This window comes from Schistocerca gregaria, chromosome 7, assembly GCF_023897955.1.
Source record: "Schistocerca gregaria isolate iqSchGreg1 chromosome 7, iqSchGreg1.2, whole genome shotgun sequence".
NCBI classification, from domain to species: Eukaryota; Metazoa; Arthropoda; class Insecta; order Orthoptera; family Acrididae; genus Schistocerca; species Schistocerca gregaria.
In genome coordinates, this window is record NC_064926.1 from 536,585,877 (window position 1) to 536,612,229 (window position 26,353).

At 43.6% G+C, this 26,353-nt stretch overlaps 1 protein-coding gene across 3 annotated transcripts in view; it reads left to right on the top strand.

The window, feature by feature from the left end:
- LOC126282063 (transient receptor potential protein) overlaps positions 1-26,353 on the top strand; it is a 413,093-nt gene that overhangs the window by 225,665 nt on the left and 161,075 nt on the right. For all 3 annotated transcript variants that reach the window (XM_049981506.1, XM_049981508.1, XM_049981507.1), the window contains exons 8-9: positions 18,159-18,329; positions 25,658-25,892. In XM_049981506.1, coding sequence (XP_049837463.1) covers positions 18,159-18,329; positions 25,658-25,892 — 406 coding nt within the window. The remainder of the gene's footprint in view (positions 1-18,158; positions 18,330-25,657; positions 25,893-26,353) is intronic.

Below are 26,353 nucleotides of genomic sequence, written 5' to 3' on the forward strand. Positions count from 1 at the left end.
TGGAGCTATGGACGCTAGAAAATGAAATGCTAAGTGGAGAAATCGGAATATTTCCAACATAGTCATCTGTTTGAGTTCAATACAGGGTCGACAGTGGCGGAGGTGGCCAGAAATGTTTCGGCCTTGAATGAGGATAATGCCATTGGACAGAGCACAGCAATAAAATGGTTTTATCATTTTAAGGAAGATCGTTTTGGCATTAGTGACTCTCCATGTTCAGCAAGACTTTCGAGGTCTAATGAAGATCGTTTAAACGCATTGATCCACAATGGTACTCGAGACCTGGCAAGTGTGATCAACTATGCTCTTTCCGTTGTCGTGCGACATTTGTATGCAATGGGAAAGGTTCAAGAAACGGATGTGTGGGTACCGCATGCTCTGAGCCAAAATCACAAAAATCAGCGAGTAGCCGCTTGCTAGTCATCAACTGGCTACTGAACATCGACCATTCCCATTCCGTATCGTTAAGTGTGGGTGTCGTCTTTGTGGTAATATAAGGAATGTTTGAGCCTGAACAAAGTAACAATTCCCAGTAAAAAGACGTGTGCGCATCCATAAAAGATATTGCTATGTATGTGGTGGACCAGTGACGGTATGGTGTACTACGCATTGCTTTTCCGAGATTTAACGATCACTGCTGACATTTATTGTCAACGAATGAAACGTCTTCCAGGCGCAATCCGAGAAGAATGACCAGGAACACAGCGCGAATGTATGCTAGCCTACAACAACGCCCACACGCTAGACTGATAAAAACACTGTGCAGGAGTTGGTTTGGGAACTCATTCCGCACCCACCTTATTCACCTGATATTGCAGCGTCAGATTTTCACCTTTCCCGCTCTCTACAGAACACCCTTCGAGGAACTTCATCTCCAGTTGATAAAGCGCTGCCGCGTGGTTAGAAGCGCCATCTCACTGACTGCGAGGCCCTTCCCGCCGGAGGTTCGAGTCCTCTCTCTTGCATACGTGTAAGTGTTGTTCTTAGCACAGGTTAGTTCAAGTAGTGTGTAAGTCTAGGGACCGATGACCTCTGCAGTTTGGTCCCTTAAGAACTCACAGATTTGAACATTTTGAAAAAGCGCTCCGAACATGACGACTTCTTCGCCTCAGAACCAGGTGATTTCTACAGCTGCCAAGTCACATAAATTCGCCAGTGTTGGAAGACTATTCTAAATAGTGAAGGAGGATATGTTACTGATGACTAAAGCCACTGTCATTTGTATTTGTTGTGTTTATTTAATGTACGGAAAAACGCCGCAACTTCTGCACCAACCTAATAATAACACTCGAGGCTCTATTACTTACTGAACGCTATTTACGAAATTTTAATCTCCAACTTTCTCATCAGAATTCGTAAATATTTTGTTGACACCCTCCTACGTAGGAAGAAATGATCATCATAATAAAATAAGAGAAATCAGAGCTCGAACGGAAAGATTTAGGTGTTCCTCTTTCCCACGCGCCATTCGAGAGTGGAATGGTAGAGAAGTAGTATGAAAATGGTTCGATGAACCCTCTACATCTACATCTACATACAAACTCCGCAATCCACCATACGGTGCGTGGCGGAGGGTACCTCGTACCACAACTAGCATCTATCTCCCTGTTCCACTCCCAAACGAGGGAAAAATGACTGCCTATATGCCTCTATACGAACCCTAATCTCTCTTATCTTATCTTATGTAAGTTGGCGGCAGTAAAATTGTACTGCAGTCAGCCTCAAATGCTGGTTCTCTAAATGTCCTCAATAGCGATTCACGAAAAGAACGCCTCGTTTCCTCTAGAGACTCCCACCCGAGTTCCTGAAACATTTCCGTAACACTCTCGTGATGATCAATCCAACCAGTAACAAATCTAGCAGCCCGCCTCTGAATTGCTTCTATGTCCTCCCTCAATCCGACCTGATAGGGATCCCAAACGCTCGAGCAGTACTCAAGAGGAGGTCGTGTTAGTGTTTTCTTAGCGGTCTCCTTTACAGATGAACCACATCTTCTCAAAATTCTACCAATGAACCGAAGACGACTATCCGCCTTCCCCACAACTGCCATTTCATGCTTGTCGCACTTCATATCGTTCTGCAATGTTACGCCCAAATATTTAATCGACGTGACTGTGTCAAGCGCTACACTACTAATGGAGTATTCAGACATTACGGGATTCTTTTTCCTATTCATCTGCATTAATTTACATTTATCTATATTTAGAGTTAGCTTCCATTCTTTACACCAATCACAAATCCTGTCCAAGTCATCTTGTATCCTCCTACAGTCACTCAACGACGACACCTTCCCGTACACCACAGCATCATCAGCAAACAGCCGCACATTGCTATCCACACTATCCAAAAGATCATTTATGTAGGTAGAAAACAACAGCGGACCTACCACACTTCCCTGGGGCACTCCAGATGATACCCTCACCTCCGATGAACACTCACCATAGAGGACAACGTAGTGGGTTCTATTACTACTCTGTCAGGCATTTAAGTGTGTATTGCAGAGTAACCATGTAGATGTAGATGTAGATAAAGAATGCGTAGTTGCCACAGTAAATTTGGGCGCGAAAAACAACTTTCGGTTCTGGTTTACGAGTTTCGTTAAGATCCTACTTAGGCAGGGTCAGAGGCTTTTCGCAGCTGCAAGTTGCGAAGCGTGCTGGTCGCATTTTACCGAAACGTAATCGCAGTCGGCGGCAGCACCTCGCTTTGAGGAGCAGCCAGCGCAGCGCAGCGCAGCGCTGAATATTTGAGGGAGGCGTGGGACGTTGGATGGCACGCCGCACCGAGCACGGCGAGCCCGCCGGCCGCTCTGCTCGACACGTCGGCTTTAGCAGGCGCTGCCGCGGCGCGAGGTGGGCGGCAGATAAACGCTGCGCTGAAATGCGAGCGCCGAACGAAACGCGACATCCGGCGGCCTTCCGTGCCTCTGTCCGCGTCTTGTCAATTACGGCACTGCAGAAGTTTCCTTTACATACTGAGTGGCGAATATTATCGGGAATTGTGCTTACGACTGCCTCGAGTTTCCTAATAAATTCCAGATTAATTATAGCACGGCAAAGAACCGACTAGATAATAAACAATTCCTTCCACTTGCTGTACAAAGATGTTGATACGACAGTATAGTTGTAAGAAATAAAAAAACTGGAAACGTGGAAGCTCTTTTTACGAGATAGACTGAGGTGACAAAAGTCATGGGATAGCGATAGTCTAATGTACAGATAGTGATAGTATCGTGTACAAAGTATAAAAGGTCATTGAACTTGCGGAGCTGCCATTTATACTCAAGTGATTCACGTGAAAAGGTTTCCACGTGATTATGGCCTCACGACGCGTACTTCAATGCCAGATGCCTTTAATAATTTCCACAACGAAATTCTGTCTCTAAATCTGCCAGAAACCCCAAAGAGATTCTGGTCATACATAAAGCACACCAGTGGCAAGACACATTCAATACCTTCACTGCGCGATAACAACGGTGAAGTCACTGATGACAGTGCCACTAAAGCAGAGTTATTAAACACGGTTTTCCGAAAATCCTGCACCACAGAAGACGAAGTAAATATTCCTGAATTCCAATTAAGAACAGCTGCCAAGATGAAAAATATAGAAGTAGATATTCTCGGTGTAACAAAGCAGCTTAAATCACTTAATATAGGTAAGGCCTCCGGTCCATATTGTATACCAGTCAGGTTCCTCTCAGAGTATGATGATAATATAGCTCCATGTTTAGCAATTATATACAACCACTCGCTCACAGAAAGATACGTACCTAAAGACTGGAAAATTGCTCAAGTACGCCAATACCCAAAAAGGAAGTAAGAATAATCAGCTGGATTACAGGCTAATATGACTAACGTCGATTTGCAGTAGGGTTTTAGAACATGTATTGTATTCGAACATTATGAAGTACCTCGAAGAAAACAATTTATTGACATAGTCAGCACGGATTCAGAAAATATCGTTCTTGTGAAACACAGCTAGCTTTTTATACTCATGAAGTAATAAGTGCTATCGACAGAGGATGTCAAATTGATTCCATATTTTTAGGTTTCCAGAACGCTTTCGACACCGTTCCTCACAAGTGTCTTCTAATCAAACTGCGTGCCTACGGAGTATCGCCTCAGTTGTGCGACTGAATTCGTGATTTCGTGTCAGCACGGTCACAGTTCGCAGTAATAGATGGAAACTCATCGAGTAAAACAGAAGTAATATCCGGCGTTCCCCAAGGAACTGTTATAGGCCCTCTGTTGTTCCTGATCTGTATTAACGACACAGGAGACAATCTGAGTAGCCGTCTTAGATTGTTTCCAGATGATGCTGTCATTTACCGTCTTGTAAAGTCATCAGATGATCGAAACGACTTGCAAAATGATTTAGGTAAGATATCTGTATGGTGCGAAAAGTGGCAATCGACACTTCATAAAGAAAAGTGCGAAATTATTCACATGAATACTAAAAAAAATCAGCTAAATTTCGATTACACACAAACCTGAGGGCTGTAAATTCAACTAAATACTTAGGGTAGGGATTACAACTACAAATAACCTAAAGCGGAACGATCACAGTGATAATATTGTGGGTAGAGCAAACCAAAGACTGCGATTCATTGGCAGAACACTTAGAAGGTGCAACAGGTCTACAAAAGAGACTGCTTACACTACGCTTGTCCGCCATATTTTGGAGTACTTCTGTGCGGTGTGGGATCCGCATCAGGTGGGACTGACAGATGACATCGAAAAAGTACAAGGAAGGGCAGCTCGTTTTGTATTATCGCGAAATAGGAGAGATAGTGTCACAGACATGATACGTGAATTGGAGTGGCAATCATTAAAATTAAGGCGTTTTTCGTTGCGACGGGGTCTTCTCGTGAAATTTCAATCACCAGTTTTCTCCTCTGATTGCGAAAACATTCTGTTGGCACCCACCTACATAGGGAGAAATGATCATCACGATAAAATAAGAGAAATCAGGTATCTCACGGAAAAATTTAAGTGCTCGTTTTTACCGCGTGCCGTTCGAAAGTAGAACGGTAGAGAGACAGCATGAAGGTGGTTCGTTGAACCCTCTGCCAGGCACTTCATTGTGAATAGCAGAGTAATCACGTAGATGTAGACGTAGATGTAGAGTTAACAGTCCTTGTACGCGGAATGGTAGTTGGAGCTAGATGCATGGGACATTTCATTTCTGAAATCGTTAGATAAATCAATATTCCAAAATCCACAGTGTCAAGAGTGTGCCGAGAGTACCAAACTAAATGCATTGCATCTCACTAAGGGCCGACTGCCTTCACTTAAAGACCGAGAGCAGCGGCGTTTGCGTATAGTTGTTAGTGCTAACAGACAAGCAGTAATGTGTGAAATAACCGGAAGTAGGATAGTGCAGGTAGGGCAGTGCAGAGCAATTTGGCGTTAATGAGCTTGCGAGCAGACGACAGATCCAGATCCAAATCCAAATGCCTTTACCAACACCATGACACGGCATGCTGCGCTACTCCTGGGTACATGGAAATATCGGTTGGACCCTAGCCGGCTGCAAAACCGTGGCCTGGTCGGATGAGCCCTGTCTCAGTTGGCAAGAGCTGACAATACGGTTCTACTGTGACGCAGACCTCACGAAGCGATGGACCAGGGTTCTCAGGAAGGAACTGTGCGATCTGGAGGTGGCCCCATAACGGTGTGGACTTTTGTTTACGTGAAATGCATTGGGTCATCTGGTCCAACTGAACTGATCCTTGATTGGAAATGGTTACGTTCGGCTACTTGGAGACTATTTGCAGCCATTCATTGACTTCATGTTCGCAAGCAACCAAACAACGATGCAATTTTTATGGACGGCAGTGCGCCATGTCACCAGGTCACGATTGTTCGCGATTGGTTTGACGAACATTCTGCACAATTCGACCGCATCATTTGCCTTCTCAGATCGGCCGACATGAATCCCACCGAACATTTATGGGACACAATCGAGAGATCAATTCGTGCACTACATCCTACATCAGCTACACTTTCGCAATTATGGAGGGTTATAGAGGCAGCACGGCTCAATATTTCTACAGGGGAAGTCCAATGACTTGTTGAGTCGAAGCAACGTTGAGCTGCTGCACTACGCTGAGAAAACAGACGTCCGACACGGTACTAGCATGCAGCCCATGACTTTTGTCACCTTAGTATATAAGATACGCCACAAATTAGAGGGACACAACTAGTACAAATATTCTAATCGCACTTCATGTGGAACAATTATAACTATACATAACTGCCACTGACATTGACACATTGATTGCACCACGTACAAAGAAACCCCTTGATTCACGACGGATCCAGTTTTTCACGGTTCCTGCACTTCCTTGTCACAGCTGAAACCCTGACCTTCAAGTGATTGTTTTAAGGGCCGAAGATATGCAAATCACTTGGGGAGATATCAGGGCTGTAAATAGGATGTTCCAAAACCTCCCATCGAAATTCTTGAAGGAACTCGAGGGTATTCTTGGTCACATGCGGCCTTGTGTTGCTCAGGAGAAGCGCCGCCCCATTCGAGAGCTGGTCCCCACGTTTGTTTTTACCGGCATGTCTCAGCTTCAGCCACGTGCTGCAATGCTGTTCAGCGTAAACTTTTGCACCCAGTGAAAGTCAGTCGATGAGTAGCGGCCCTGCGTCGTCGAAAGAGAAACTGAGAATCACTTTTCCATCCTTCGAGACAGAGTGGGCATTTGTGAACGAGGGGAGCTAGGATGGCGGCAGTGCATGCTCACCCGTTTGGACGCCAAGTCGAAGTGGTGACGCCGCGTCTCATCTCATGGCACAAGCTGAGCAATGGAATCCGTTCCTTGTTCCGCGTATCTCAGTAGCGTGGTCAGGCAAGCATGCATTCTCGCCGTTTTCTGATTTTCTGAAACGAACTTTGACATTACGAAGCTTCTCGTGGATTATCCGGTGCACGTTGATTCGCACATCTGACGATTCGTTTGTATGAGCTCCTCCACGGCCGAAACTGTGACATTGGTGGTGGCAACGTGCACATGCCCAGCACGTGGCACGTTCTTAATTTTTACACGTCCCGCCTCCCGGAATATCCTACACAGTGCGAGACACTGCCCTCTGTACACCTCTTTCACCCTGCTATAAACACGTTCAGCATTCTCCTCTTCTGCGCGGCACTCTTTGTGCTGACCGGGAGGCATCCGTCTTGCAACGAGCTGCTGAAACAATTCTTCAGAAATGAGTAAATTGCTGCGAAGCCGTCAAGTGTTCTTGTGCAACTGGCAGTACCACCACGCCATCTCTTGGCAAACACATCCACTAGCTGGCATTACATACGACGCCGCTACGGCGAAAGTCCACTTTCCAGTTGGGAATACAGCCGCAGTAACTGTACCTCATCTTACGCTCGTGCGTATACAAACGAAAAAGGAAAACTAACCAATATGTAACCACAGTCGTATGTGATTATAATTGCAGTTTCAGTATCTTCAACATACTGCTGTAGCAACACTGAGGTAATGCAACCGCGTGTAGAAGGGACCACGGCTCCATTATGTTTTCACTCTGGGTTAATTCTGTTCTGGAACTGCGTGGCAGTTTCAATAGTCTATTTGAAAGTTATCGTGTTGTCACTCTCTGCTCCCTGCATTCCCATTTCTTTCACATTCCTATTTACCTCTTGAATCCAATATACTTCCCGTTTATCGTTCACAACAAACAGCAGTATCCGGTTCCATTCTACGAATGTTTCCAAACAACATAGTTCTTTTTATATAGATATACACTGAAGCGCCACAGAAACTGGTAAAGGCACTCGTATTCAAATACAGAGATATGTAAACAGGCAGAATACGGCGCTGAGGTCGGAAACGCCTTTATAAGAAAACAAGTGTCTGGCGCAGTTGTTAGATCGTCTACTGCTCCTACAATCGCAGGTTGTCAAGATTTAAATGACACTGAACGTGGTGTTGTAGTCAGCGCACGAGCGATGGGACACAGCACGAGGCAGCAACGAAGTGGACATTTACCCATACGACCATTTCATGTGTGTACCGTGAATATCAGGAATCTGGTGAAACCAAATCTCCGACATTCTTGCGGCCGGAAAAAGATCCTGCAAGAACGGGACCAACGACGACTGAAAATAATCGTTCAACGTGACAGAAGTGCAACCCTTCCGCAAATAGCGGCAGTTTCTCACGCTGGGCCATCAACAAGTGTCACCACTCAACGAAACATCATCGACATGGCCTTTCGGAGCGGAGTGCCCACTCGTGTACCCTTGATGACTCCACGACACTAAACTTCACGCATCGCCTGACAACACACACATTGGACTGTTATGACTGGAAACATGTTCCTGTTCGGACGAGTATCGTTTTAAATTTTATCGAACGGATGGACGCGTGCGGGTATGGAGAGAACCTCATGAATCTATGGACCCTGGATATCAGCAGGCGACTGTTCAAGCTGGTGTGGGGCGCGCGCATTTGGAGTAATGTGGGACCGCTGATACGTCTAGACACGACAGGTGACAGGTACGTAAGAATCCTGTCCGATCATCTACCGATTGATGTCCATTGTGCATTCCGACGAACTTTCGCAATTCAGGGGTACAATGAGACACCCCATGCGTCCAGAATTGCTACAAGGTGGCTCCACGAACATTCTTCCGAGTTTAAACACTACTAATGGTTAGCAAACTCCCCAGACATGAACATTATTTAACATATCTGGGATGCTTTGCAACGTTGTGTTCAGAAGAGATCTTCATCCCCCTCTAGCAGTACTTCAGACGTAAGTCGAGTCCATGTCACGTCGTGTTTCGGCACTTCTGCGTTCTCGCGGGGGGCCTACACAATATTACGCAGGTGTTCCAGTTTCTTTGGCTCTTAAGCGCACAACTCTAGGTTCTCTCGCTCTCTGTCCATTAATCGTCTATTCTTCGTCGAGACTTCTTGCTGCGTTCATGTTTCGTAATGTCATGATTTTAATTGATAGAATGATTCTTCCGTTATAAATGTTTATAGTTTATATACCGATTTTATCTTACAATCGAGCGAGGCGGCGCAGTGGTTAGTGTGGTGTCACCGCCAGACACCACACTTGCCAGGTGGTAGCCTTTAAATCGGCCGCGGTCCGGTAGTATACGTCGGACCCGCGTGTCGCCGCTATCAGTGATTGCAGACCGAGCGCCGCCACACGGCAGGTCTAGAGAGACTTCCTAGTACTCGCCCCAGTTGTACAGCCGACTTTGCTAGCGATGGTTCACTGACTCTACGCTCTCATTTGCCGAGACGATAGTTAGCATAGCCTTCAGCTACGTTGATTGCTACGACCTAGCAAGGCGCCAGTATCCGTACTATTGATATTGTGAATCATGTACCATAAAGAGCGACGTTCTCCATTAATGGATTAAAGTTAAGTATTCCACCAGCTACGTCCGTTTTTCTCACTTCTAATACCCTTGTCATGTTCCAGACCTCACGCCAGCCTGCGTGAGCTAAAACGCGTGCATATCGGCCTCCTTTAACCATACGGTTGGCTCTCCTGCCAACCACAACAGTTAGCACACTGAACTCGCATCCGAAGGACGATGGTTCAAACCTGTGTCCGGCCATCGAGACTTAGATTTTTCCGTGATTTCCCTAAACCGGTCGAGACAAATGCCGGAATCGTTCCTTTGAAAGGGTCTGCCGATTTTCTTCCCCATCCGTGTGCTCCGTCTCCAATGATCTCGAAATGCCGGCCGCGGTGGCCGAGCGGTTCTAGGCACTTCAGTTCGGAACCGGGCGACTGCTACGGTCGCAGGTTCGAATCCTGCCTCGGGCATGGATGTGTCTGATGTTCTTAGGTTAGGTAGGTTTAAGTATTTCTATGTTCTAGGGGACTGATGGCCTAAGATGTGAAGTCCCATAGTGCGCAGAGCCATTTGAACCATTTTTGATCTCGATGTCGACGGGACGTTAAACCCAATCTTCCTCCCTTGCTTTTTTATCTTATTCATGCTCAGGTAACTTTATTTCTTCTCAGGCATAGTCTTGCCTACCCTTCTAGTTATTATATCCCACTACCTTCTCCATTTTTCACACATACAGGAACTGTCTTAATATCCGTGATATTCTGCCTTAGCCGAGTGGATCCTTTGGTTAGTGGCCGCTTATAACAGTTCCGACATGATCACAATATCGCCTGCAAACACCAAACAGCTTATCGACATTGTATTTCTCTTGTACTCCACTCACATTGTTTGCTTTCATTTCTCTGCATCATTCTCTCATCGCTTTATCACACTCAATTGAAGAGATGTGGAGAGGACGTCCCCTTCTCTGATGCTGAGGACGTGATAGCGTTCTTCTGAACTTGAGGTTAGGTGCCGCCTTAGTTATGTCCGAATCATCGCCTTCAAAATTTTTAAAAATGGTCTTCTATCTATTTAATCATAAGTTTTTTGCCCATGAATCTGAGCGCTAAAATCTTTGTCCTGGTGTTATTAGGCAATTATCAGTTTCAAATTCAGGATCTGTTCTGCGAATGTTCTGGCTTTTATGAAACCTCCCTCATATTCATCAGTTTCTGGACTTATGGGCTTTTACACTCTCTTCAACACTGTTTTCATTGATAATATCTTATAGGTTAATGGTATAGAGATATTTCTCTATAACTCGAAGTAAGACTCCCAGTTATCACACTTCTGGAAGCTACTTTCTTTCCTTAATACCTTTGTAAGCGACGTCGAAATCTTTTTCTTGTTTTTGTATGTCGAGAGTTGTGCAGTGATCTCATCTATTCCAGCAGCTTTATTCTCCTCCAAGGAATTAATGATGTTCTTAATCTCTTCGACGATTAGTAGTTCCGAGTCTCTATTTGGGTCTCTCCAGTTATAAATGAATCTCTCAAAAACACGTCGCGAAAATTTGTTTTGTCACCTCACCTTACCGCACTTTATTTTCATTGTTATTAAAAATTACGTTTCAGAGAAATTACTTGAGTCACTAAAGTATGGTTCCTGAAGAGGCACAGCACCTTCTTCACTAGTTGCAAGGGCAGCAGTCTGGATGAAGAACTGATCTGTACTTGTAACATCATTCAGCATGGCCTTTCTACTGTTGATACTGCGAATGGCTAAAAGCAAGGGGAAACTATGGCCATCATATTACTCAAGGACATGTAGCTCCACTAGAATATCAACAACGTAAAACAAAGGGTAGAATGTAGTGGAATCAAATCAAGTAGTGTTGACGGAATCACATTAGGAAATTCGAGACTAAAAGTGTTAGACGACGTCTACTATTTGAGTAGAAAAAAAACTGACGTTAGAAGAAGTAGACAGGAATTAAAATGTGGAGTGAGTATAGTACAAAAAGTATTTGTGAAAAAATAAATTGCTGGTATCAAATATAAATTTAAACTTTAGGAAGTCTTTCCCGAAAGTGTTTATCAGGAGCACAGCCTTATAAGGAAGAGAAACGTGGACGATATGCAGTTCAGACAAGAACAACGTACAGTCTTTTGAAACGTCGTGCTACATAAAAATACCGATAATTATACGGATATAATGGATAACTTATGGCGTGATAGTGAATAGAATTAGGGAGAAAAGAAATTTGAAACATAACTTGATTAAAAGAAGGGGTCAGTTATTGCGGCACATCCAAAGGCATCAGGGAATCGTCGGATTGGTAACACAGCAAAGTGTGAGAGAGCAAAAGTTGCAGGGAACTATATCGGAGCAGACTGTAGACTTAAGGCCGTAACAACAACAACAATATCTGTATGTAGATAAGTGGATAGAAGTCATTATCTACGTGTGTATGGGCGCGCGCGAGCCGAGCGCGCATGTGTGTGTGTGTGTGTGTGTGTGTGTGTGTGTGTGTGTGTGTGGCTCTAAGCACTATGGGACTTAATATCTGAGGTCATCAGTCCCCTAGACTTAGAACTGCTTAAAACTAACTAACCTAAGGACATTACACACATCCATGCCCGAAGCAGGTGTGCGTGTGTGTGCGTGCGTGCGTGTGCGTGCGTGAGCGTGCGTGCGCGCTTGCATGCACCGTAATAGCAATAGAACCCCAATGAGCTATTTCAACCAAACTTTGTATGACTATGAAGAACTGTTTGAAAAAGACGCTATGGGCTGAAAGGGAGGTTGGGATAAGGCACCGCTAAATATGGAGGTTTAAGTCTGGCATGGTGGAACATAAAGTTTGATGCTACACACTGATATTATATTACGGATACTTGTGGATTACAATTACGTATAACTTTTATTAGAACGACCCATAGATAATGTTGTGTGGAAAGCGAAAGAGAACATCTAGAAAATAGGACAGGTCTACTACACAGACAGCCTACACTACTCATGTTCGTCCTCTTCTGGAATATTGCCGAGAAAAGGGGGATTCATGTTAGAGAAAACTGACGGGGACATCGAAAAAGTTCAAGGAAGGGCAGCAAGTTTTGTATCATCGCGAAATAGGGGAAAGAGAACCGCCGATATGATACGCGAATAGCGGTAACATTCATTGAACCAAGGGCGTTTTTCTTTGCTGCGGGAACTTCTCATGAAATTTCAGCCACCTACTTTCTCCTCCGAATGCGAAAATATTTTATTGTCCCCCGCGTTCATAGAGACAAATAATCGCTGTAATAAAATAAAAGAAATTAGAGCTAGCGTGCAAAATGTCTTCTTTTCTCCCTCGCGCTGTCCAAACAGAATATAGTTTGAAGGGGAGTTCTATGAACACTTTCCCAGGCACTTAATTGTGAATCGTAGAGTATCATGTAGATGTGGTGTAGACGTAATTTTATGTTTAAATTTTTATCTCTTACCGTACGTGACTTTGTTAGAGGTTGTGTGAGCTCATATTCAAAATACGCGCCTGGAAATGGAAAAAGGAACACATTGACACCGGTGTGTCGGACTCACCATACTTGCTCCGGACACTGCTAGAGGGCTGTACAAGCAATGATCACACGCACGGCACAGCGGACACACCAGGAACCGCGGTGTTGGCCGTCGAATGGCGCTAGCTGCCCAGCATTTGTGCACCGCCGCCGTCAGTGTCAGCCAGTTTGCCGTCGCATACGGAGCTCCATCGCAGTCTTTAACGCTGGTAGCATGCCGCGACAGCGTGAACGTGAACCGTATGTGCAGCTGACGGACTTTGAGCGAGGGCGTATAGTGGGCATGCGGGAGGCCGCGTGGACTTACCGCCGAATTGCTCAACACGTGGGGCGTGAGGTCTCCACAGTACATCGATGTTGTCACCAGTGGTCGGCGGAAGGTGCACGTGCCCGTCGACCTGGGACCGGACCGCAGCGACGCACGGATGCACGCCAAGACCGTAGGATCGTACGCAGTGCCCTAGGGGACCGCACCGCCACTTCCCAGCAAATTAGGGACACTGTTGCTCTTGGGGTATCGGCGAGGACCATTCGCAACCGTCTCCATGAAGCTGGGCTACGGTCCCGCACACCGTTAGGCCGTCTTCCGCTCACGCCCCAACATCGTGCAGCCCGCCTCCAGTGGTGTCGCGACAGGCGTGAATGGAGGGACAAATGGAGACGTGTCGTCTTCAGCGATGAGAGTCGCTTCTGCCTTGGTGCCAATGATGGTCGTATGCGTGTTTGGCGCCGTGCAGGTGAGCGCCACAATCAGGACGGCATACGACCGAGGCACACAGGGCCAACACCCGGCACCATGGTGTGGGGACGATCTCCTACACTGGCCTTACACCTCTGGTGATCTTCGAGGGGACACTGAATAGTGCACGGACATCCAAACCGTCATCGAACCCATCTTTCTACCATTCCTAGACCGGCAAGGGAACTTGCTGTTCCAACAGGACAATGCATGTCCGCATGTATCCCGTGCCACCCAACGTGCTCTAGAAGGTGTAAGTCAACTACCCTTGCCAGCAATATCTCCGGATCTGTCCCCCATTGAGCATGTTTGGGACTGGATGAAGCGTCGTCTCACGCGGTCTGCACGTCCAGCACGAACGCTGGTCCAACTGAGGCGCCAGGTGGAAATGGCATGGCAAGCCGTTCCACAGGACTACATCCAGCATCTCTACGATCGTCTCCATGGGAGAATAGCAGCCTGCATTGCTGCGAAAGGTGGATATACACTGTATTAGTGCCGACATTGTGCATGCTCTGTTGCCTGTGTCTATGTGCCTGTGGTTCTGTCAGTGTGATCATGTGATGTATCTGACCCCAGGAATGTGTCGTTTCCCCTTCCTGGGACAATGAATTCACGGTGTTCTTATTTCAATTTCCAGGATTGTATTTAACTATAGTAATAAATGAGGAATTTCAACACTTTACTGGTACCAGAACCAAGACCAACTGCACCGATCGAAGCTGTTAACGGAAGAGAACTGAAGCAGGTGACTCTTTAGACACGCATGATAGTTTTAAAAACGTGAGAAGCCTAGTGCAGGCTTGGCTCAGGTGACTGAAAGCATAGGGGAGTTATGTAATAATTTAATGAAGGAGGATCAGGTAGTGATAGTGGGGGGAGCAAGGAACATTCTCGATAGGGATGGGGAATATGATGTCAGTGGTGACTTGGTTAAGATAGCTACTCAAACTGGTGGCACTAATGTGCATTTTGTGCAACTGTTTCAGCGTCATGATCGGCCTCACCTTAATGTGACTGTTAGGTGCGTTAATGTGGGTCTGGGGAGGGCACTGATGGCGGAGGACGTGGATCACATCTCAGTGGTGCCAGTTCGGTCTTGCTGTAGATGTGGTTTTAGTAGGTATGGCCTGCACCTCAATAGGTACGGAAAGGGGAGGCTGGCTAAGCTTATAGGTGACAGTGTAGTGGGTGGTGGTGGTAGTGGTATCACTCATGGAAAAATTCCTGTAGTTGTTGGTGTTAGAGCTGCACCTTTTTTAGACTTAAGTCAGCTGATAGGTATACCTGCTTAAAGGAAGTGCCTCTAAGGGCTCACCTCCAGAGGATGTAACGTTTCCAAGCAGAGAAGGAATTAGCATATTTCATCAAAATATAAGAAGTATTAGAGATAAAGTTAGTGAACTGCTAATAGATGTTGACTCTGTAATTATTGGTATTTCAGAGCACCACTTAAATAATTTGATAATTCAGAGGCTTCCTTTACCAGGCTACACATTAGCCGGCTGTTTCTCAAGGAGTTCCTTGTGGGGTGGGGGAGTGGCTCTGTACATAAAAAACAGTATACCATTTGTGTCCATAGACGTATCACGACACTGCACTGAACAGATATTTGAAAGTTGTGCAGCGTTAGTTGAATTTAGTGAAACTAAACTTGTTGTTGTTTATAAGACACCTAACTCCGATTTCAGGGAATTTTGCACAAGCTGGAGAGGGTCCTTGATTCTCTTTGTAGGTAGTTCCAGAAAGTAGTTATATGTGGTGACTACAATATTAATTTTGTATATGATTGTGCAATAAAAAGGGTGTTAGCTGATCTAAATTCATATGATGTGATAAAAACTGTCTTTTTTCCAACTAGGGTGCAGGGGAACAGTAGCACAGCCATAGACAATATTTTCATTCATTCTTCATTGCTAGATGGATATTCTGTTAGTAAAAGCGCGAATGGCCTTTCAGACCATGATGCACTAATGTTAACACTAAAAGGCTTTTGTACTCAAACCAATGTCATATTTAATTACAAACTATGTACGAAAGTCAATCCAACAGCAATAGAGAGTTTTTTTTTAAACTTGTTAAGGAACAAGAGAAGCGGGATGTTTATAGTGCCAATAATTTAGATGATAAATACAATGCTTTCCATAATACATTTCTTTTGCTCTTTGAGAGTTGCTTTCCATTAGAACATTCTAAATGGGGTACTAGCAGTAATGGACAGCCCGGGTGGATGACTAGTGGGATAAAGATACCATGTAGAACCAAGTGGGAATTATATCAAAATGTTAGAAGTAGTAAGAATCAAGCTACGGTAGCCAGTTACAAACAGTATTGTAAGGTGCTTAAAAATGTTATAGGAAGGCAAAGAGTATGTGGTATGCAAATTGAATAGCTAATTCACAGGATAAAATTAAAACCATATGGTCAGCTGTGAAGGAAGTGTCTAGTCAGCAGCACAAGGTTGATGATATAAAGTCAGTTAGAAGCAAAATATTTCTGTTACTGATAAATCAGATATATGTACAGTATTTAACAATCATTTTCTGAGCGTTGCTGATGAATTAAATAAAAATTTAGTTTCTATTGAAATCATAACTTTCTCGGCAAATGCCTTTCCGAGATTGATGTCCGAAATACTCCTCTGTAATACAGACAAGAGGGAGATTGAGTCAATAATTAAATCACTGAAGACTACGGACTCTCATGGTTATGATGGAGTGCCTAGTAAAATATTTAAGTACTGTGGTGCACATGTTAGCCCTGTATTTAGCCATATTTGTAATTTTTCCTTTAGGAATGGTCAGTTTCCTAAGCGATTATAGTACTCCGTATTAAAGCCGCTTTATAAAAAGGGAAAAAGGGATCATGTAGATAATTTTAGATCTATTTCTATGCCATCAGTGTTTGCAAAAGTTATTGAAAAGGCTGTATATGTAAGGATAATTAATCATTTTATATCATACGATTTGATATCAAATGTGCAACGGCTTTAGAAGTCGTTTAACAACTGAAAATGTTATATTCTCTTTCTCTGTGAGGTACTGGATGGGCTAAACAAAATGTTTCGAACGCATAGAGTATTTTTTTGATTTAACAAAGGCATTTGATTGTGTTGATCACAAAATATTGCTCCAGAGGTTGGACCATTACGGAATATGGAGAGTAGCTCACAATTGGTTCACCTCTTACTTTAGCAACAGGCACCAAAAGGTCGTTTTTCACAATGTTGATAACGGCTGTGATGTGGAATCTGAGTGGGGTACTATCAAGTGGGGGGTACCCCAGGGATCAGTGTTGGGGCCGCTCCTGGTCCATATTTATATCAATGATTTGCCCTCTAGTATTACAGGTAACTCGAAAATATTTCTGTTTGCTGATGACACTAGCTTGGTAGTAAAGGATGTTGTGTGCAACATTGACTCGGTTTCAAATAGTGCAGTAAATGGCCTCAGTTCATTGCTTGTAGAAAATAAACTAACGTTAAATCACAGTAAGACTCAGTTTTTACAGTTTCTATCACATAATTCAACAAAACCTGACATTTTAATTTCACAGAACGGGCATATGATAAGTGAAACTGAGTAGTTGAAATTTCTAGGTGTTCAGATAGATAGTAAGCTGTCGTGGAAAGCCCACGTTCAGGATCTTGTTCAAAGACTTAATACTGCCATTTTAACTATTCGAACGGTATCAAAAGTGAGTGATCCTTCGACACGAAAATGAGTCTACTTTGCTTATTTTCAGTCGCTTATGTAGTATGGTATTATACTTTGGGGTAACTCTTCCCATTCTACAAGGATATTTTTGGCTCAGAAACGGACGGTTCGGGCAATAAGTGGTGTGAGTTCACGAAACTCTTGTCGACCTCTGTTCACGAGTCTGAGTATTTTGACATTGGCCTCTCAATATGTATATTCCTTATTGTCGTTTCTTATTACCTATATTAGTTTATTCCCAAGAATAGGCAGCTTTCACTCAGTTAATACTCGGCAGAAATCAAACCTCCATTTGGATCGGACATCCTTAACTCTTGTGCAAAAAGGTGTGTAGTATACTGCTGCATCCATTTTCAAAAAGCTGCCACTAAAATTAAAAAATCTTAGCAGTAATCCACTCGCTTTCAAATCGAAATTGGATAGTTTCCTAATGGGTCACTCCTATTCTGTCGAGGAGTTCCTTGAAAAATTAAACTGATTTTTATTGTATTGCTCATAGCGTTTACTTAAACTTACGGACTGACGTTTTTCAGGTTCATGGACATTTATTTTTATCTGTTACTACTTTTATGTTGTAATTTCGTGTACTGACACATTCCATGACCTTTTCTCGTCAATATGGTTCTACACAACTTGACGTTTAAATAAATAAAAATAAATAAAAAATTACTCCGGAGATCACATCATGTCTCGAAACGTAGAAACCTACATTTTTCCTATGTGTTGTAATGTGATACCACAATCTTTCTCAACCTGTAGGGCGGGACTGTACTTCAAGGATAGGGGACTGATGCCTCTACTGGCTGCCTTTTACAGGAGATGCGGCAGAACGTGCAGGAGTTCGCCACGTCGCTGCTGGACCACGCGCGCACCTCTCTGGAGCTGGAGATCATGCTAAACCACAACCCTGGAGGGGAGAGTTGGGAGCCGGGCGAAAGGCAGACCCTAGAGAGGCTCAAGCTGGCCATCAAGTACAAGCAGAAGAAGGTGAGCTGCCGTTACAAACACAATACAGTGACCATGAGGTAGAAGAAGATGAGCCCTCAGTGAAAATACGAGCTGACCGGTAAGTATACAACACGACGAAGGTGAACTCTGTAAACAAAGACGAGCAGACGAAAATGAACTGCAAATATAAATACGATGTCCAACGTATCAGATGCAGAAACTGTCAAAGATCACAACTGCAAATATCGACTTCCAGATGTGGCTAGCATATTTAGAACACGTCTCAGATCTCAGATTTCAAATTCCTCCCTCCCTCCTCCCCTCCACTGCCACCCACTTCGTTACTCTCCTTGCAAAAGATTTGGTGATTTAAGTGACCGCTATTTAATTAACACGTTCCAAAGAAGTTTTCAACCATTTTTCGTGTTGTTACGAAGTAGTTGCAAAGCAGATGCTTATTTACTCCGTCTGTAGATACCACAGCAATTAATCTCCTCTTTCCGACTCATATTCAGCGTATTTATCAATCAAATGTTTCCAAGATGATGTCGTATACCACCAGGCGAAAATATTTTTACGTTTTAAAGAAAACATAAATTTCAATTGCGGAAATAATAATCATTAAGAGACATCGACATACATAATGTATGTCAAACTTTAATTCCCACGTATGAGTTTATTGTGGAAATAAACAACTCATTTTGGAGGAAGACAAACGTATCGCCGACATCAGGAAAATCATAGACGGATCTACTGAGAGAATTTTGCATCCATACCTACATTTTTCAGCTATAATTATGTAATAAAATGTTGCGTTTGGAGATTGCTTGACAGGTTTTGATATTTTGACGCCTGTCACGATGCTCGGAAACCCCACCATAAAAAGGTCGTTAGGTCTGAAGTTTGAACTTTCATCGTCAATCTGGTGACAGTTTCGCAAACGATAAACTATTAATGTTGTAATGCAAGGTTACAGAAACGTATAATTTCTCCTGAGCAGACTGACATCCTTGGAAATGAGATATTACCTTCTAATGGATACGGAAGTTCTGAGGAATGAGATACGTTTGAAGTTCTCTAACGCTATAAATACAGCAATAAGGAATAGCGCAGTAGACAGCACAGTTGAAGTGGAATGGACATCTCTAAAAAGGGCCATCACAGAAGTTGGGAAGGGAAACATAGGTACAAAGAAGGTATCTGCAAAGAAACCTTGGGTAACAGAAGAAATACTTCAGTTGATTGATGAAAGGAGGAAGTACAAACATGTTCCGGGAAACTCAAGAATACAGAAATATAAGTCGCTGAGGAATGAAATAAAGAGGAAGTGCAGGGAAGCTAGGACGAAATGGCTGCAGGAAAAATGTGAAGACATCGAAAAAGATATGATTGTCGGAAGGACAGACTCAGCATACAGGAAAGTCAAAACAACCTTTGGTGACATTAAAAGCAACGGTGGTAACATTAAGAGTGCAGCGGGAATTCCACTGTTAAATGCAGAGGAGAGAGCAGATAGGTGGAAAGAATACATTGAAAGCCTCTATGAGGGTGAAGATTCGTCTGATGTGATAGAAGAAGAAACAGGAGCCGATTTAGAAGAGATAGGGGATCCAGTATTAGAATCGGAATTTAAAACAGCTTTGGAGGACTTACGGTCAAATAAGGCAGAAGAGCTAGATAACGTTCCATCAGAATTTCTAAAATCATTAGGGGAAGTGGCAACAAAACGACTATTCACGTTGGTGTGTAGAATATATGAGTCTGGCGACATACCATCTGACTTTCGGAAAAGCATCATCCACACAATTCCAAAGACGGCAAGCGCTGACAAGTGCGAGAATTATCGCACAATCAGCTTAACAGCTCATGCATCGAAGTTGCTTACAAGAATAATATACAGAAGAATGGAAAAGAAAATTGAGAATGCGCTAGGTGACGATCAGTTTGGCTTTAGGAAAAGTAAAGGCACAAGAGAGGCAATTCTGACGTTACGGCTAATAATGGAAGCAAGGCTAAAGAAAAATCAAGACACGTTCATAGGATTTGTTGACCTGGAAAAAGCGTTCGACAATATGAAATGTTGCAAGCTGTTCGAGATTCTGAAAAAAGTAGGGGTAAGCTATAGGGAGAGACGGATCATATACAATATGTACAACAACCAAGAGGGAATAATAAGAGTGGACGATCAAGAACGAAATGCTCGTATTAAGAAGGGTGTAAGACAAGGCTGTAGCCTTTCGCCCCTAATCTTCAATCTGTACATCGAGGAAGCAATGATGGAAATAAAAGAAAGGTTCAGGAGTGGAATTAAAATACAAGGTGAAAGGATATCAATGATACGATTCGCTGATGACATTGCTATCCTGAGTGAAAGTGAAGAAGAATTAAATGATCTGCTGAACGGAATGAACAGTCTAATGACTACACAGTATGGTTTGAGAGTTTATCGGAGAAAGACGAAGGTAATGAGAAGTAGTAGAAATGAGAATGGCGAGAAACTTAACATCAGGATTGATGGTCACGAAGTCAATGAAGTTAAGGAATTCTGCTACCTAGGCAGTAAAATAACCAATGACGGACGGAGCAAGGAGGACATCAAAAGCAGACTCGCTATGGCAAAAAAGGCATTTCTGGCCAAGAGAAGTGTATTAATATCAAATACCGGCCTTAATTTGAGGAAGAAATTTCTGACGATGTACGTCTGGAGAACAGCATTGTATGGTAGTGAAACATGGACTGTGGGAAAACCGGAGCAGAAGAAAATCGAAGCATTTGAGATGTGGTGCTATAGACGAATGTTGAAAATTAAGTGGACTGATAAGGTAAGGAATGAGGAGGTTCTACGCAGAATCGGAGAGGAAAGGAATATGTGGAAAATACTGATAAGGAGAAGGGACAGGATGATAGGACATCTGCTAAGACATGAGGGAATGACTTCCATGGTATTAGAGGGAGCTGTAGACGGCAAAAACTGTAGAGGAAGACAGAGATTGGAATACGTCAAGCAAGTAATTGAGGACGTAGGTTGCAAGTGCTACTCTGAGATGAAGAGGTTAGCACAGGAAAGGAATTCGTGGCTGGCCGCATCAAACCGGTCAGTAGAAAAAAAAAAAAAAAAAAAAAAAGGTTAACTCTCTGCTTGCTCATACGCCAAGTCTACTTCTCGTTGATTGATGGAACAGACTTTGCGGCTGGGGGTAACTGTGGATTGTTGACGTACTTACAGCTCTCAACTTTGATTTTTCGTTTACTTTCAGATAGAACAACCACTGGGGTAAGTCTGCACATTATATATATAGTGTTACAGAAAGGTACGGCCAAACTTTCAGGAAACATTCCACACACACAAATAAAGAAAAGATCTTATGTGGACATGTGTCCGGAAACGCTTAATTTCCATGTTCGAGCTCATTTTAGTTTCGTCAGTATGTACTGTACTTCCTCGACTCACAGCCTTTATTTTAAACGGGATACTCTACCTGTGCTGCTAGAACATGTGCCTTTAAAAGTACGACACCACATGGGGTTCATGCACGATGGAGCTCCTGCACATTTCAGTCGAAGTGTTCGTACGCTTCTCAACAACAGATTCGGTGACCGATGGATTGGTAGAGGCGGACCAATTCCATGCCTCCACGCTCTCCTGTCCTCAACCCTCTTGACTTTCATTTATGGGGGCACTAGAAAGCTCTTGCCTACGCAATCCCGGTACCAAATGTAGAGACTCTTCGTGCTGGTATTGTGGACGGCTGTGATACAATACGCCATTCTCCAGGGCTTCATCAGCACATCAGGGATTCCATGCGGGTGGATGCATGTATCCTCACTAACGGAGGACATTTTGGACATTTCCTGTAACAAAGTGTTTTAAGTCACGCTAGTGCGTTCTCTTGCTGTGTGTTTCCATTCCATGATTAATGTGATTTGAAGAGAAGTAATAAAATGAGCTCTAGCATGGAAAGTAAGCGTTTCCAGACGCATGTCGACATAACATAGTTTCTTTCTTTGCGTGTGAGGAATGTTTCCTGAAGGCTGGCCATACCTTTTAGTAACACCCTGTATACGAGGGTCGTCCAAAAAGTAAGTTCCGTTTCTCTTTCTATCCGCGGCAGCGCTACGATCGCAGTTCCGAGCATGCGCGGCAGTTACTCTGACTCAAGGAGAAGACATGTATGCCATTTTTAGATCGCTGCTGCCGCCGTGTGCTTTATAATGCTTCTTCATAATGTCAGCCGTAACTGAAAATGCCACCACGTGTGAAATCAGATCTGTGGTTCGTTTTCTAAATGCAAAGAAAGATAAACCACTGGAAATTCATCGGCAAATCTGCAAAGTTTGTGGACAAAATGCCATGAGTGATTCAATGGTTAGAAGGTAGACTGTTCAATGAAGGACGTGATCAAGTGCAGGATGAAGAACGAAATGGACGCCAGTTTGTAGTTACTGATGAACTGGTTCACACAATTAAGATTAAGCACAACCCTAAGTTTACACTTAGTGCCCTTGTTATGGAAGTTCCGCAAATCTCATGAAATTCTTATCGAAAATCTGAAACTTCGGTAACTTTGCTCACTTGGGCACCCAAAATTCTTGCTGAACAGCACAAAAAACAACAGCTGGGCAGTGCACTTCAGTTTTTGACACGCTACAATGAAGAAGACGATGGTTTTCTTTCTCGGATAGTCACGGGGGATGAAATTGGGTATTGTACGACAGCCCTGAAACAAAACGGCAATTAATGGAATGGAGGCACACTTCATCCCCAACGAAGATTTATCCTAAGCACACCTTGACACCTCGATAAGTCATGTGCACCGTTTTTTGGGACATAAAAGGCATTTTGCTGATTGATGTCTTACTATGAGGCCAAACAATCAATGCACATGGTTAGAACAAGTGCCGAGGATTACTGCCAAAAGGTGTTTTTTTTCTACGATAATGCCCGACCTCTCACGGCAAATAAGACCACACAACTCTTCCGAGAATTTCACTGGGACGCGTTTGATCATCCTCTGTGCAACCCGGACCTCACTCCTAGGACTTTCATCTTTTCTTACACCTAAAATCTGTCCTTGGAGGTCAACACTTTAACGGTGGTGACGAGTGAAAGAACATGTTACGACATAGTTGAATACACAGGCAGCAACCTTCTATGGAGAAGGCATACAATAACTTGTACCACACTGTGACAAGTGCCTACAAAATTTCGGGAAGCTATGTAGAAAAGTAGCTTTATAGTTGTACACTTTTTTACAATAAATATTTTTTTTGTATCTGTACACGTTTGTTTTAAATAACCAAACGGAACTTACTTTGTGCACATGTCTGGTATATCTCACGGTGTAAAACAAAAAGGTGCGTAGATGTTAGAAGTCTTCCGAAAGAGCACTGTCTGCAAGCTACATCCTCAAATTAGTGTAGGGTCTGGTCCATTTATACATTTCCTATAGTGGATGACTGATTCTTGAAAAATGATAATAAAGATGCTGCCGATCCATTTCAGCTATAAATGCTAGACTCCTGTATAGCAATTGTGTTCGGTTGATAATAAAATACGACAAAAAGTGTCTGTCACCAGAGTGCGACGATTCTGGAGCAATAATACGTGCGATTCGGCCAGACCCAGTGAATCCGAGTTTGGATAACTGCATCCATATCATCGAGTTATCGGTGTGTAGGTCCATTCTTTCCATTTCAGCTGTATGCCATTGAAATAAACTGCCCTTATCAGACAATCCAATTTCCTTTTACATTTCACAAGAACCTGAAGCATTTTCCTTTATCAGTCTTACAACATTTCCATCAAATACGAACAAAGAGGCCATTCTTTGTTCACTTATTCTATCAGTTGCGCTTGTTTCTCTTTTCGTTTTACTGTCTGTCGCGCAAACTTTCTTTTTCGCCTGTTCTTTACTTTTGTTCTGCCACCTCCCTCTTATTCTCCATCTTCCAGCTCCTCCTGCCACGCCAGTTTCTAACAAGGGCCTCAAGCAGATCTATCAACCTGTAACTTATCTTTATTAGTCCTACTACGTCTTATAACATGTAGGGCATAATCGATATAATGCAAAATATGTTTGGTTAGACCTAAGAGACGGTCTAATGATCCGAATCTTCACAGGATAAATAAATCAGGAAGTATTTCCTTTCTAGCCCCGTCTTTGCTCCAACCTCATTCTGACCAACAATTTTCTTCTTCTTCTTCTTTATCGTCGCCTTGTCCCATGTCACGTAGGGTCGGCGTTGCTCCTCTGCATCCTTCTCCTCCATAATTCTCTATCCATTGCCTCTTCATTCTTCCATTCTTTGTCTCTTAGGTCCCCGGATATCTTATTTAACCTCATCTTCGGTCTTCCTCTCCTCGCTCCTTCAATCTTTATATCTTCAACTCTGTTTCCGATGTACTCTTCCTCTTTTCTCTGTAAGTGTCCGTACCACCTTAGTCTGCTCTCTTATCTTTTTCCACATGGGTCGCACATTCTCAGCTCCTCGAACAAATTCATTTCTAATCCTGTCCTTCGTTGTTACCCCACACACCTACCTCATTTCCGCCACTTCCATCTTCCTTTCCTGGGCTACTGCGATTGGCCATGTCTGTCCCCCGTATATCATAGCAGGCCTTACCACCCACTTGTACACTTTTCCTTTCAACCCAATGTTCACCTTCTTGTCACAAAACCCTCCACTCATTTTCCTCCAGTTGTTCCAACCGTGTTGTATCCCGCTTTCCAGCCCTCCATCCCTTTGTATGTACGAACCCAGGTATTTAAATTTGCAGACCGATTTCAGCTCATCATCCTGGATCTTGCAAGACCACACCTGCACATCCTTCAGTGCTAAATATTCTGATTTTGTCCTGCTAATTTTCATCCCTCTTTCTTCTAGTGTCTTCCTCCAATCCCCCAGCGTTTCTTCAAGTCTGTCGATGCTCTGCTCACAAAGAACCACATCATCTGCAAACATCATGTTCCACGGCGTTTCCTTCTTCACATTTTCACTAGTACATCCACAATGAGGTCAAACAGGTAGGGACTAAGCGCAGACCCTTGACGCAACCCTACTTTTACTGGAAACTCCTTTGTCATGCCCACACTACTTCACACCTGCGTCATTGCTCCTCTGTACATTTCCTTCACTAACCTAACATACTTCTCTGGCACGCACTGCTCTCTCCATATTTCGTCCCTTGGGACTCTGTCCTGTGCTTTCTCAAAATCAATGAAAGCCATATGTAGATCGGCTCGTAGCTCTCCGTCTCGCTCCACGTCTGATCAGCAATCCTCAGATAATAATTGTTTTTCTCATGTTAGTGTAGAGTGCTGTGCTTGTATGATTGATGACCCGTGCGTGTGTGCCCGTCTGTTCAGTTCGTGGCGCACCCGAACGTGCAGCAGCTGCTGGCCGCCATCTGGTACGAGGGGCTGCCCGGCTTCCGCCGGAAGAGCATGGTGGGCCAGCTGTTCGAGGTGGCCAAGCTGGGATCCATGTTCCCCGTCTACAGCATGATCTACATGATCGCACCCAACTCCAAGATGGGCCTCTTCATGAAGAAACCCTTCGTCAAGTTCATCATACACTCCGCCTCCTACGCGTTCTTCCTTTGTGAGTATACGGATTTGCATCGATGTGTCTCCAAAAACTACTACTCTATAAGGATTTTTCTACAGGTAGTAAACTACAGCACTACCACTTGCTTTCCGCACAGAAATAGGTAATTTAATTTCCCGCCTTTGAGACTGTGTTTTTATTATACTTCACAGATGTGGTATTTATTTATTTATTGCTTACTCAACAAAAGCAAAACGAGGTTAATGCAATGTAGTCGAATTAAATCTGGTGATGCTGAGGGAATTAGATTAGGAAATGAGACACTTAAAGTAGTAAAGAAGTTTTGCTATTTGGGGAGCAAAATAACTGATGATGATCGAAGTAGAGAGGATATAAAATGTAGACTGTCAATGCAAGGAAAGCGGTTCTGAAGAAGAGAAATTTGTTAACATCGAGTATAGATTTAAGTGTCAGGAAGTCGTTTCTGAAAGTGTTTGTATGGAGTGCATCCATGT